The sequence below is a fragment of the Penicillium coprophilum genome (genome assembly GCF_028826855.1).
Source record: "Penicillium coprophilum strain IBT 35676 chromosome Unknown utg000004l_segment0_segment0, whole genome shotgun sequence".
NCBI classification, from domain to species: domain Eukaryota; kingdom Fungi; phylum Ascomycota; class Eurotiomycetes; order Eurotiales; family Aspergillaceae; genus Penicillium; species Penicillium coprophilum.
This window is the reverse complement of record NW_026622723.1, coordinates 4344874-4358140: the sequence shown is the minus strand read 5'-3', so window position 1 is coordinate 4358140 and position 13267 is coordinate 4344874. Positions and strand designations below refer to the sequence as shown.

The 13267-nt window shown below is 47.4% G+C and overlaps 4 protein-coding genes across 4 annotated transcripts; 2 read left to right on the top strand and 2 right to left on the bottom strand.

Annotated features, from left to right (window-relative positions):
• Window positions 1-674: 674 nt before the first annotated feature.
• N7500_006088 (Chloroperoxidase) lies at window positions 675-1416 on the top strand (the record flags this gene model as incomplete). The annotated part of the gene is made up of 2 exons (XM_056677232.1): window positions 675-777; window positions 839-1416. 2 exons carry the CDS (start codon window positions 675-677, stop codon window positions 1414-1416), a joined length of 681 nt encoding a protein of 226 aa, XP_056532232.1.
• Window positions 1417-1816: 400 nt separating this feature from the next.
• N7500_006087 (non-ribosomal peptide synthetase) lies at window positions 1817-6828 on the bottom strand (the record flags this gene model as incomplete). Its single annotated transcript, XM_056677231.1, has 3 exons — window positions 1817-5843; window positions 5894-6706; window positions 6806-6828. The coding sequence occupies 3 exons, from the start codon at window positions 6826-6828 to the stop codon at window positions 1817-1819; spliced, it is 4863 nt and encodes a 1620-aa protein (XP_056532231.1).
• Window positions 6829-8763: 1935 nt separating this feature from the next.
• N7500_006086 (DUF1993 domain-containing protein) lies at window positions 8764-9276 on the bottom strand (the record flags this gene model as incomplete). Its single annotated transcript, XM_056677230.1, has 1 exon — window positions 8764-9276. The coding sequence occupies one exon, from the start codon at window positions 9274-9276 to the stop codon at window positions 8764-8766; it is 513 nt and encodes a 170-aa protein (XP_056532230.1).
• A 627-nt stretch (window positions 9277-9903) lies between these two features.
• N7500_006085 (nuclear transport factor 2 family protein) lies at window positions 9904-10374 on the top strand (the record flags this gene model as incomplete). The annotated part of the gene is made up of 1 exon (XM_056677229.1): window positions 9904-10374. One exon carries the CDS (start codon window positions 9904-9906, stop codon window positions 10372-10374), a length of 471 nt encoding a protein of 156 aa, XP_056532229.1.
• Window positions 10375-13267: the final 2893 nt, after the last annotated feature.

Below are 13267 nucleotides of genomic sequence, written 5' to 3'. Positions count from 1 at the left end.
AGGAATTGGGCGATCGACTATATGGCAGTTCGGTAGAGTTGAAATTCATGGCCCACTAGACTCAAGTAGGGCTGTCTCGCATGGTACTTAGCCGCATCAAACATCAAGGATATAAATGGCTGAAAGTACGAAGTACGGGGATGGAGGCTGTGAGCCTCAAAATTATTGAAGCCCGCGCTGCGCCCCCCAGTGTCAATACTTGGCATTAAGTGGGTGTAATGGTTACTATATGGCAAATGCCACACTTAAATATTTCCGTAGAACATTCCAAGCATTTTCTATCGCAATTCAAGTAATAGACATTCGTCGAAGATTCAATTTCCCGCGTTCAATGCCACGAGAATAAGCGCCAAGAGAATCAGCGTGACGGCTTCATGCAAGTGCGTATTCGCTTAGGCTTGGCAGCCAGGGGGTAGATACTCTTCGCGGAGCGATGAATGATTTAAAGCCTATCCCGAAGAAAAGACCGGTGCTCAAGGATTGAGAAAGCCTAATGTGAATATTGAGACTCCATATTTTGCGCGCAGGGCGTATTGAATACGCTCGTTGATCATGGGCTGGTCTACAGTAACAACAGATATATAAAGGCCCATATATGCCGAACTAGAGAGACCAGCACTAGCTTTCAGAACCTGAATCACAAATCTACTTTATCAATATCAACCCGAACAGCCATGAAGTTAAGCTTGATCAAAACACTTCTGTTCAGCCTTGCAGCCAGCTCGTATGGCTGGGAGCATAAAAGCCATGAGTTCCGCCCACCACTACCAGGTGACAGTAAGTGACTAATTATAAGTTCTCTTGACGTCCCCAAATAGCAATTTAACATATGTCTCAGGTCGATCTCCATGCCCTGGTCTCAACGCCTTGTCCAACCACGGCTGGCTCCCTCGTTCAGGGAAAAACATCGACCTACCCACCTTCCGATCCGCTATAGCTGGTGCCTATAACTATGAGCCCACGTCTATGGACGGCTTTTTTAATCTAGCATTGAACTTCAACCTCTCCACCACCGGGAACCAATCGACCTTCAACCTCTTTGATCTAGCAAGACACGATGAAATCGAGTTCGATGGCTCACTGTCGCGCAATGATATCTACTTCGGTGACAATGTGCACTTTGACCACAACATTTGGGCGACGGTTGCTAAGAACCTGAACCTCTATGACACTCTGGGCTCCGAAATGAATCAATATGTTACCGTGGAGAGCGCGGGTAAAGCCTGTGCAGCACGCGCGGCCGATGCCAAGAGAGCTAATCCCAGCTTCAATGCTTCCTCCATGCAGGTTATGGGCAACCCTGGGACGACAGCTCTTTATTTGGTGACGTTGTGGGATGAGAAAGTAGGTGCCGCGCCAAAGTCTTGGGTTCGGGCTCTATTTGGTATGTTTCCTAGCTATCTCTGTCAATATTAACACTATTGTGATACATAGATGCTTACTATCTGATAGAAGAAGACCGTATCCCTTACCTTGAGGGGTACAAAGTGCCTAAAGTCCCAAGGACCATGGAAGATGTCAATGAAATGACAAGAGAGTGTCGGCAGCGGGCGCTTAGAGTTAGTAAATTGGACGCCGGATTCGTTACGAAAACTATTGTTGTCGAGATTGGCCGTCAGTGATATGTGAGGAAAGGGTACATAGAATGCTAGCGCAAATAGCCCTTGATGTTTTCTTAACAGCATAGCAACAATTAAATATTCTTAAAGTCATGTCTACCAACTTGAAGATAGATTCTAGTATATATATATTTATTTTCCAACACAAATCTAAAACAAAAAAAAATGCCAAAAGAGAGAAGAGCAATGTGAAGATTCTAAGCACGTTTGCCTTCAAAGCCCTCGGCGGGCCATCCCTGAAGCGTATCCCCGTTCTCAACATGGTCACCCGACAGGACCAAGGTGTGCTCCAAAAGACAAGCATCCTGGCCCATCGAAGCGCCGGACATCAAGCGCGATCCAGCGCGTAGAATACTCCGGTCGCCAACGTTCAAGGTGTGTAACTCGAATCCACCACGTGAGTTCAAGTGACAGACGAGACTAGCATCGTCGACAGCGACACGGTCACCAAGGGTTAGAAGGTCGGGCTCGGTGAAGAAGATACTGGGGCTACCGTTGGCGTGGATGGCACAGTCCTTTCCAATCTTCGCGCCCAAGAGACGGTAGTACCAGGAAATATAAGCAGAGCCAGATATCATGGGCAGAAGACCAACCCCGTCATAGCAATCTTTAATCAGCGTCTCGCACGAAAGGAGGAATTGCCAGCGCTGGTTGTAGCTGCTCTTGTCCCAGTGATAGGCGCCTTCTTTGCGGCGGCCCACAACCGTCCACTTAATGCAAAGAATGATGCCGAAGGCAAGGAAAACTTGAGCAGCGGTGATGACCGATAGGATTGAGGCCAGAAGGCCGTACAGGGCGAATGGGCGCCAGGCGCCTTGCTTAAATGCAGCAACATTACTGTGGTCTAGGACAGCACGGAGAACAAAAAGAGAGAACAGAACAGTCAGAAGCCAATAGACAGTAGTGGCCATGACCGAAATGGAAGAATAGATGACAATTTGCCACATGCGCAGGACATAGTAGTTGGCCTCGCGGCGGTAGAAGGCACGACCGAAAGGCTTGCAGGTATCTGTATCCTGTTCCACGATTTCGGTAACTGCAGAGGTCTTATTCTTACTACCAAGGTCGGCCTGCTTCTCGTTGAGGGTGTTTGCATCTTCATTGTCACTGCTGGGGCTACTGGGGCTGCTGCTACTGTCTCCGACGATGGTCGGGGCAGTCGAACTGGAGGGCGAGGTGGTAGTAGAACTTGGGAACTGAATAGCTTCACCACCCTTGCTACCCGTCCAGACAGTATTGGCAGGATATTCCCCATTACGGCGAAGCAAAGCACCGGAGCCAATCATGGCTTCACGGCCAATAGTAGCACCTGGTAAAGCGACAACACGATCACCGACCATAGTACCGTCACCGATCACAATCCGGTCACGACCGTAGCCATCAGATGTCACCAGTGTTGAGCGAGAACCGAAAACCACATCGTTGCCAACCTCAATGAGATCAAAGTCGACAGTGACGGGACCAACACTGGGCCAGTAGACATGCTTGCCGACCTTGCCACCAAGGGCACGAACAGCCATCGACACGAACTCGTAGTGACGACCAGTAAGGCGGGTGAGCTCATGGATGTCACCTGCAGGCAAAATCTGCGCAAGCACAGCACTCCGCACCTTTTGGCGAGTAGTCTGTCTTGAGGCAGGACCAGGTCTAGGCTTGCCACAAATGAGATCGAGCAAGGACTTTACGACCAAGACCGCAATAAAGAGCACGATTGGACCACCAATAGAACGGCATATTCTGGCGGTGATATGGAATGCAACCCGTTCATCACTGGTGTACCAATCTAGGGTAGACCGGAACATGTCGGCCGCAGGGGTAGGGAACTGCAGTACCATAGGAATAAGACCACCCATCCAGGTAATACGTGCAGCCATCCATGTGAACAGCTTGATTGGCTCAACAATGAGGAGGATCCAAACCCAGTGAGGCTTAGGGATCTGAGAGGTGAGCAATTGTCGATTAGACTCATCGGCGTCCTGGAGCTCCCAGCTTGACGAATTGGGACCAATGCAGGTCCTCTCGGGGATATCGGCACCAGGAGCGACAACGGACTTGATACCGATAGAAGAGTCCTTGCCAATGCGAATGCGCTTCAAAAGCATAGAGGTGTTGCGTTCCACGGCGAACGGGCGACAAAGGCAGGTATCCAAAACGACATTGTCGCCGATCTCAATCAGATCATACTCACCAAGCTTAGCGGATGCGGACATGGTGACGTTCTTTCCAATCTTTGCGCCCATTAGACGGTAGAAGAGGATACGGGACCAGTTGTAGTTGTTGAAGAGGCCCTTTCCGCATACCTGTGATGCCTTCTGGGTCAACCACCAGCGCGTATGGTACGGGCCCCACATGGGTGACATTCCCTCCTTATAGCGACCGATGACAAGCCACTTGAAGACAATGGCGCAGATGGGAGACACAATTTGTGAGCATAAGCGAGCAGACATCACGGCGAAAACAACCAGAATCAAGCGACCGATGAGATTACCGCGAATGGGAAATCGATTTGAGCACTCGGCGACGACGTAGGCGAACATCATCCACTGGAAGGCGCGCTTCATGGGGAAGAATATCACAGTCGGGAATAAATGCAGAATCAGGATAATTGGGTTCGTACTACTGTATGTTTTTTCGCAGCCAGGCAATTCAACTTCCCCATCGTCGCCCTTGGCAGCCTTAACCGCAACGGCCTCAGTGATCTTGTACTCTATTTCGCCAATGCTGCTGTGATGGAAGAGGACGTCACCAGCCAGGAAGATACTGAACTCGCGGCGAAGTTGCGAAACCAGACGACCAGCACTCAGACTATCACCTCCAGCAGCAAAAAAGTCTGTAGCAGCGGATACTTCATCCGGTGCACAAGATAGAGCCGTAGCAAATATCTCCCGCACGCGGCGCTGAACTGGCGACAGATCACCATCCGAGTTTCGAGCGTGGATGGCCTCATTGATAGCCGCCTGATCGGGATTTCCGTAGAAATCGACTGGCATGGGTCCCTTGAGGAGGATGATACGAGTCGGTATGAGGTAGCCATCGAGGTGATCGCTAAGCTCACTAGGTGTCACATGGTTATCATCTGGGTTTTGGACAAACAAAACAACCTGCGCAAGCCCGTCGCGCGGGTTGATTTGCACGTGCACCTCAGGGGTATTGGCTTTCTTGGTAAGAACCGAGCGAATGATTTTATCATCGATGACACACGCCTTTTTAGGGATTAATGCAGTGAGCGGAGCGCCAGTGGGTGGGCAAACGGCTTCATAGTGCCTGTTCGCTAGGGGTGTGGCCGTGGTCAATGTCTCCAATGACAATCGCTCAGCGAGTTTGATGCGCTGGATCTTGTTGTTGGCCTTCGGAACACCATCCATATATACTACCAAAGCCGGCCACTTAGGCTGGTGGAGGATAGGCTGCAGTGCTTCGTGTATCTGACGAAGATCGGGCCTAGCCAAGCCCGGAGGTGTGACGATAACCACACCCACGACTTCCTGCAACACCTCGTCCGGGGCGGAGAAGGCTAGTGTCTCAGTGACGCGACCATACAGCGGGGATTCAGGATCCTTAGCCGTAGTCAGCACAGCGTTTTCCACTTCGACGGGAGATATAATCTCGCCACCACGGTTAATGACCTCCTTGCTGCGACCAGTGATATACAGGTAGTTGTCGGCATCAAGATGTCCAAGATCACCAGTATCAAACCAGCCGGACTTGTTAAATGCGCTGGTATCAATTTTGCCTGCGGGTGTCAGATATCCCTCGAAGGCGGGTGACCCACGAATGCAGATGTGTCCGAGCATCCCAGGTTGCGAGACAGGCTCGCCACTCTCGGTCAAAATTGCAACCTCGGGACCAACAATTCGTCCGGAGGTTCCATGGCGATCAAGCTTGTAGTCCCTTGGTGGCGCAGCAATAGGCATACATTCAGTCATGCCGTAGCTGGGGAGGACAGTGCAGTGAAAAAGATCATGGAGCTGCACAGCGAGGGTTGGGGGAAGACCACCACCAGCGTTGCAGATAAACTGAATGGCACTTTGTTTGACAGCATCGGGGCGGTGTTCAGCCTCCGCGAGGATCATTTGGTGCATTGTGGGTGTGGCGTAGTACCAAGTCGGTGACATATGAGGAGTTTCCACCGTGTCCCAGAACATGCTGGGGTCAAACGATGGGCAACATATCGTTGCACCACCAGCGAGAATGGGGGAGAAAATACTGCGCATAATGCCACCACTGATGCTGTCAGTACTTTCCTATCATATATTTTGGTATAGGGGACATACACATGGCTCAGGGGCATCATATTAAGACACGTATCTTTCTCCGACAATTCCACCGACTCTATGGTAGCCATCGTACCCGCAATGAGATTGTAAGTTGTAATGGGAACCAGCTTCTTGGTACCACTGGTACCACTGGTGAACAGGATAATGGCAATATCATCCCCAGAATTGGGAGGAACCTCGCATCCACTAGAAGCATTCTGTGCGGAGACCACACGGAAAGTCATGTTTTCAAGCTGTTCAATGCCAAACACTGGCCGTGTACCATTGTTTAGCTGCAACTTGCCAATGTCAGCGTCCAGCGCGACAACAGCATCAGCTTGTGAGTTTTCTATATCGACCTGCAGTTGCTCTGGCACCGTGTTTGATGTCATAGGCACAATGGTATACCTGTTGACGAAAGCAAGAACAGCCAATGCCATAAGAGGGCCGTTAGGTAGGATGACAGCAATGCGTGGCTTTCCATGATGGGAAGGGCCAACGCGAATCTGGAAACCCTCCAAGAACTGCCGAATGGCATTATGTGTCAGGTGCCTCCCCGTATTGGCATCGATGAGACCGGGACGGGAGTCTGTCCCTATTAATTTTGCAACGTTGGGTGTGGCTGCTTTGACTTGTGCACGTAGGCGTGCAATTGATTCATTGTTATTGGCCTTGATATGTTCAGGGACGGACTTATTAATGTCTTGAAAGGTTGTGATGAGGTGCCTAATGGGCCACGACCCGGTGTACGAGGATAGTAGAGTGGAGAGGTGGTGGGCAGAGTCTGGGTGAGAGGCCTCACGACGGAGGCGTAGAAGCTGATCTATAAGTCTGTCTGACAGTCAGAATTGGATGAAACTTCAATTCAAAAGCCAAGGAACGGGGAGGACAAGAGGAAGAAGAAGAATAAGAAGATGTGGTAAAACGTACGAAGATCCTGGTAGATCCGCCATTTTGTATATAGTATATCCAGTGCAAATAACTTTTCAACTTGACTTGATATACAACCCAAAAGGAGAAGCCCTCGACAACTTATATGCTGCCAGAGCACGCTATTAATATCAACACGGCTTACAGATCACAAGGAGAACTCCTTCATAGCACATGCCGCCACCGCATCCCAGTGATATCCCGATATACTACCCAAAAGGACAACTCCTTCACAACTCATACCCCGGTCATACCCACTCGATCCACCAATGGCTTGCAAATCACATCATATACTCAATTCTTATCATGGATTCTTCGTAGAAAATACGGCGGCAAACGGGGCCAGGGTCTTATTCAGAAAGATCCGCACGGCATCTGAATCTCAAATCTCGACATCCTTCGGAATTCCGTTCATGATTGAGAGATCGGCTCCACGCATAGTACGCAACATCGTGCAGGGCAACGGGATGGTATTGGCTAGAGATAGAGCTATCGTCACGTATACCATCCACGGGCCGTGATGTGCTAAGGTCCTAGGGTCTTGATAGATATTGGAGTTTCCCCGGAGGCCGAACCTTACAGTTAGACCCCTGTTTCAAGTGCTTTCTGTTATTAAACTTCGTGTTTAATCTGCTCGGGGTTCTTCTCACGAATCTAGTAAGATCACCGGTATGATAATGAGGAAAGATAAGCCCAGCTGCAGAGTCTTCCCATTTTGAACGACCTAGCGTTATACCTGACATATTCTAAGGGTAAGTGTCTATCTTACGCCTCGACACATGGTGCACACAATACGTTCGAGTCGCCCCAGATGATCAGGTTCTAACTAATATTGCATGGAGTAGTTCAAACCAGGTATAAAATGGATCTATGCAGATCGCAGGATCTCTGATCGGCAATTCAGAGCCAAGCCAGCCCTGCATATCACATGGGTCAAACACGGGAATCTCCTGTCGGACTCCGTACGCATCCACGAGATTCGGGCCGTGTATAGTTTTAGAGTAACTACTGGGGATGATCAGCTAAGACTTTGAGCGCTACGTATATTTATATTGCATATACATGGACTCAACGGCCGGACGACGGCGAATTTTCGCGTTTTCCCATACAAATGACGATGAATTTGGCCATTTACCGTATTCGGTCAATGTACTGAAATGATCTACTCTTTGTGAGGTTCTTATAATAAGATTTACTCCTAATGGTATCATGTATGTGATCTGCAATTTGTATGTAACCGTCGTACCCCACTACTCACTAAGGGGAAACAATCCACCCTTCCAGCCTTCCCGCATCTGCAATCTATACAATTGATTATACTCGTGGACGTTTCGTGCCAAGTAACCTAACCTTTTGCCAAGAGACTTGGCGGGGGCCGTGCAGATCGATGTAACTCTGACTTTTCCAATCGATATTCCATTCATGAATTCCATGAACGCCATTGCCCCCCACCAGCGACCGTTTCAGCAACTGCTTAATGGAAATCTTACAGGCCTGTGGGGGTGGGAGGGGGTGAGAAAGTCTTAATCTCATCGATGGCTCTGAGGTATCAACACTTAGGCTGATGATCTCAATGGGGCCAACGTGGCGAATACGACGAAGTCGCCTTCATTACGGAGTACTCCGTATGGAGGTACTTTTCACCAAACCCAGGAGAAATTTCAAGGCTATTGTAACAGATATAATGAATAACATAGTTATTCCGATCCTGAATATTTCTGAATATCGCGTGGTTGTGGCCATTGTAGATGACAAGAAATTGGCTGCATACTGCTATTCTTAGGGCTAGGAATAGAGTTCCACAGGAATAAGGTACCAAATTCAATTCAAAGCAAATACAAGGATGGGTTGCGTCCCGTCCTGTATGCAAGGTGACATGGTCCCAAGATGCCCAGCATATCTCAGGTACTTTAATTTGCATCGGCAAGTGAGGCTAAAGCGGTTGAAACCGGGTTTGGCTACGCCGTAAATTCCGATAGATAATCCATCTTCCCAATCTGCACACCTCTCGCCCTCAAAATACCATACGCCGTCACGACATGAAAGTAGAAATTGGGGATCGCCAATCGCACCGAAAACTCCTCCGATGTCCAATCAAATTCATGATTTCCGAGTGGAACCTTGAATTTTTGTCCTTCTTTCGAGGCGATATTGGCCAGATCGACCGTTTCCAGCTCCGCAAGTGTCCGATCGAGGCGCTTGTAAAGGTCTTCATAGGTCTTATCGGGCTCTTCATGTGGCGGAGGCTCAACGAAAGACGCGCGGGCGAGGGTCTTATGGATGGTGTTTGTTACGCTCACAATTTGGAAAGAAAGAGGCTTCATATCCTCAACAAGGCGAGCGTTGAGGACTTCATCAAGCGGGATGTTGTTTTCTTTCGCATGTTCTTCCGCCTTTTTTAGGAGGGCAGAGAGGGTCTTGATGCCCCTGGTGAAAGTGGGGATAGTATAACTGCAGAATGGGGAAGCCATATTGATTTGAGATTTTTGAATTCCGTACTTGAGCTTTTTGGATGAGCAATAATCTTTTCTAAATAGAAATGTCAGCCTTATGTATTCTGTACCAACAGATGAAGTTCTCATTCTCACCACTTCTCCGCTTGATTTCAAATCCATGGCTTATTAATCGAATTGCCAAGCCCCGCCGCGTGTCTGTCAGGCTGGAAAGACGAAGAAATGAATAGACGATGATCTGCACGGTCCCCAAGACGCGGCTCACGGATCCAAGCGGTTTAGCTCGGAACTCCGGTTCCGTTACGGAGTATGTAGTAGTCTATTCTCCTTGCTGGGGTTCTTGACAACAACAATTGAGCATGATATTGGGTGGTCAAGGGAGCATTTCTTGAGATCGTATTGCCCGCATTTACAATCAATTGCTGTATACTGGGTCTGGCAAATTAAATGCACTCCTTATTCGCAATGAGTTATAAAAGGTACATGTCGTTCTCATGCCGTCTTAAATCGAAATATACTTCCTATCACATTCAATGTTTTTTTTTTCTGTATTACCTTATATCTGCACGCTCCGAGTGATACAATCATCTCATAACAGCCAAGTTACGCTGGATCGAAAGTCCAACCCAAGCAATCATCAAAACAATGAAGGGAAATACATCCAATCACGAGCTCATCAGAAATACAATTGCAAACATAGCAATTGCATTTGACACAAACACCTATACGGATCTTCAAAGTTCATTTACAGAAGATTGTGTGGCGGACTATACGGGGTCGCTTGGCCTCATGCATGGCATCGACACTGTCATTGAGCAGCTGCAGAAGACCATCGGGCATGTTACTACCTTTCACGCATTGAGCACACAAACTATACGGCTCACTAGCAACGATACGGCCGAGGCGACGACGTATTGCTCCGCGAGTCATTACGTTGGCGCGAAGTCATTTTTCGCCGAAGCCAAATACTTTGATCGCCTCGTGAAAGTGACTGAGGGAAGCACTACAAAGTGGTTGATCAAACATCGCTTGACCACGATGATGGGCGTTCCACGGGGCGATGTCTCCATTTTCAACATGGATTTGGAAGGGTGGGTTGACACCTTGACGGCCTGAGAGCATTACGACTTTCATGATCAAGAACTCTTGAGGTATAGGAAAGATTAATCAAGAAGTAGATGAGTGGTCATGTTGCACTAGGGTATTTCTCGATGATCGGTTGCTTTCTCAAGTAGTTTGTTAGATTTCTCTTTTGTCTATTGTGGTCTTTGTTGTGGCTTTCCCTATATGAGGCTATGCAGTGAGAGTATTCTACATACAGAATATATCACAATTTTAGCCCCCCTTCCTTACTTCAGCGAAAATTAAGGCTCTCCAGTAGCTATTATACTGCTCCCATCCATGTCCCAAATAGAAATTTCCAGCAATATCAGATTAGACCTCTGCAAAGCCCAATTATGGGGTTCAACTAGCGTCTTATAATCGCTGTATTCTGGCCCTTCGACCAACTGTATAGAGTTTCAATTTGGTTTTTGTATTTTTAGTTATTTTTAATGACCATCAATGTATTTTGTTTGATTTTAAATGAAATCTGAGCAATGAATGTCGAGATGTGACGAAATCATTGGTATAGATGCAGAGATATATATTTCAGATCTATGGGGTATTGTTGTCCCACCACTTTCTTTTGTAGTGAACCTCTGCAATTATGGGTGTTTTGAACAGCGCGTTCTTTTGCGTTTTTAATTGTGATTAATATATTTAGCCCTTCATTTACTAAATATCATTTATCATAATAACGTGTTACCCCTAGATAAAGGCGAGAAACGCGATCTATACACATGGTAATTAAAAATGTCACGTTTTTCGCAATATTTGTATTTTTTGGTGCTTTTTGGGCCCTAACAGACTCCTATTCAAAGCCTAGTGAGCTTTCACTCTGCGCCTTTAGCCCAGCCTATTACTGGGTTGAGCTGTGGGCTTTGCGGAGGTCTATATTAGATGGAATATGGGGTTGTGGTGGACCCAGGCTGGACTTTCTGACCAATTTTCCAGTTCTGGCGCGTAAGCAGGAATGATAGTGAAGTAAAAAAGGATTTGAGATCTGTGGCACCAGAGGATGCTAGAACTTGACCCGAAGATTCCACGGCACTGTTGGTAATGACCTTTCTATTGTATCGGAATGTGACCGAAATACTTGTATAAAAAGCAAGTCCGGAAAAAGAAGGTATGGATTGGGATTATATGCTGACTGGGATAGAAAAAGGAACCATAGGAAGGGGCACCAATCTGAGTGAGCAGCAAAGGTCATATTGCTTCATCAATATCCCGCCCTTCGTACTCGGTTCCTACTCGTAAAGAAGCCAGCCCCGCAGGGGCCTATAGTTCACTAAAATTTGTGTCATTCTATATTGATGGAGGGATGGTCCGTTTTAAGAAGAAAAAATCGAAATTCGCTGAAAGTCTTCTGATTTCGAAATTATGAAGCTGCCAGGATGATGAAGATGATAGAGGGTTAACTCTAGCGCCCCGTTCTAGCTCCCGTTCGGGATACCCGGCCCCTCTCCGCGGCCCGCTGTGGCTCCCGCTTAAGCTTATGTCGGGATCCTTGAGCTCACGAAATGTAGTTGAGTGTGTGATTCGTCTACAACCGGTGTCTTGTCGAGAGTTGTGAGGCCAAAAGTGAGTCGGAAATGTTCTAAAGATACGGCGAAATGCGCGACATGATGAAGGTGGTGAGGTCGGATTGTTGAAATGATTAGTTATGCACGTTGGGATAAGCAAACTGCTGAGGGGCTGGATAGATGGAAAATCTGCGCGGTATTTGGGAGCCCAAGAAGGATTGTTGAAAAGTGCGCTGGCAATGTTGCTTTGCCTGCATAGGTAGGAAGGCCTTCCGGTGGGCTATGGGCCTAGTCAGAACTCCGCAAAGCCCATAAAGCCAAAGCCCAGCCCACCCCAACCCGCAAATGGGCTGGGCTTTGGGCCCGGGGTGAAGGCTCATTGGGCTTCAATGGGGCCCGTTAGGACCTAAACAATACAAATCTAAAAGTTGAACCCCCCTTTTAGGATAAATTAAATTACCTCTGTTTTACGTCTGTTTCTTACCCTACTCCCTAAGGTAATGTTGAATCGAATTCAATGTTTCAGAATTGACAACTAGTATTCTCTTCATATCACGTAAAATAACATCAGAAAACATGTCAATCAAAAGATTTTAAAATTATAGAGGTTCACTAGAAAGTGGTGATGCTCCCTATAAGATCTAAATAAATATTTAGTGTCAAAGTATCAATATTCAACTTTCGGTTATATCTTGAAGTCTAACTATCAGATTCTGTTTAAAATTAAAATATATATTTATGGTATTTGCTATACTTAAAAATTCGAATTTGAAATCTATACGATCAGCGGAAGGTCGTAATACAACGATTACAGAGTTCGCTTTATCAGCGCCTACCTAATAATGGGTTCGATGGGGGCCCACGGCCCTACCCACAGTGGGCTATTTGTTGAGCCATGGGCTTTGTGGAGCTCTAGGCCTACTATAAAGCCCACTAGGGCCCAAAAAACATGAAATGATATGTATGGATGTGGGAGTCAATGACAAGGATGATGATATTTTTGGTCGTGGTATATATACGATTGGCCTGGACATTTATTTACAAGGAGTATCATGATTATAATTATATGTGCGCACGCCATCTCTTCCAAATCCGGCCCTCGCAACATCACTCCTTCACCCAGTTCACCAGTTCGGTCGGGTTATATACAGGGCACGAGCAGGAATGGGGAGGCAGCAAAACATGCCAGCATATCGCGTCTGAGGGCGTTATACAGCAGAGAAACGGCTTTCTCTGCTTATAAGTGTTGGCTAACATTTGTGTATTGCAATATAGTGACACAACATAGTGAAGGGTAAGTGAGAGTCAAGTGAAGTGAGAGCCGAGTGAAAGTCAGGCTATAGAAGTGGGAAAGGGAAGACTCAGGTCATCATAGACTGAAGAGT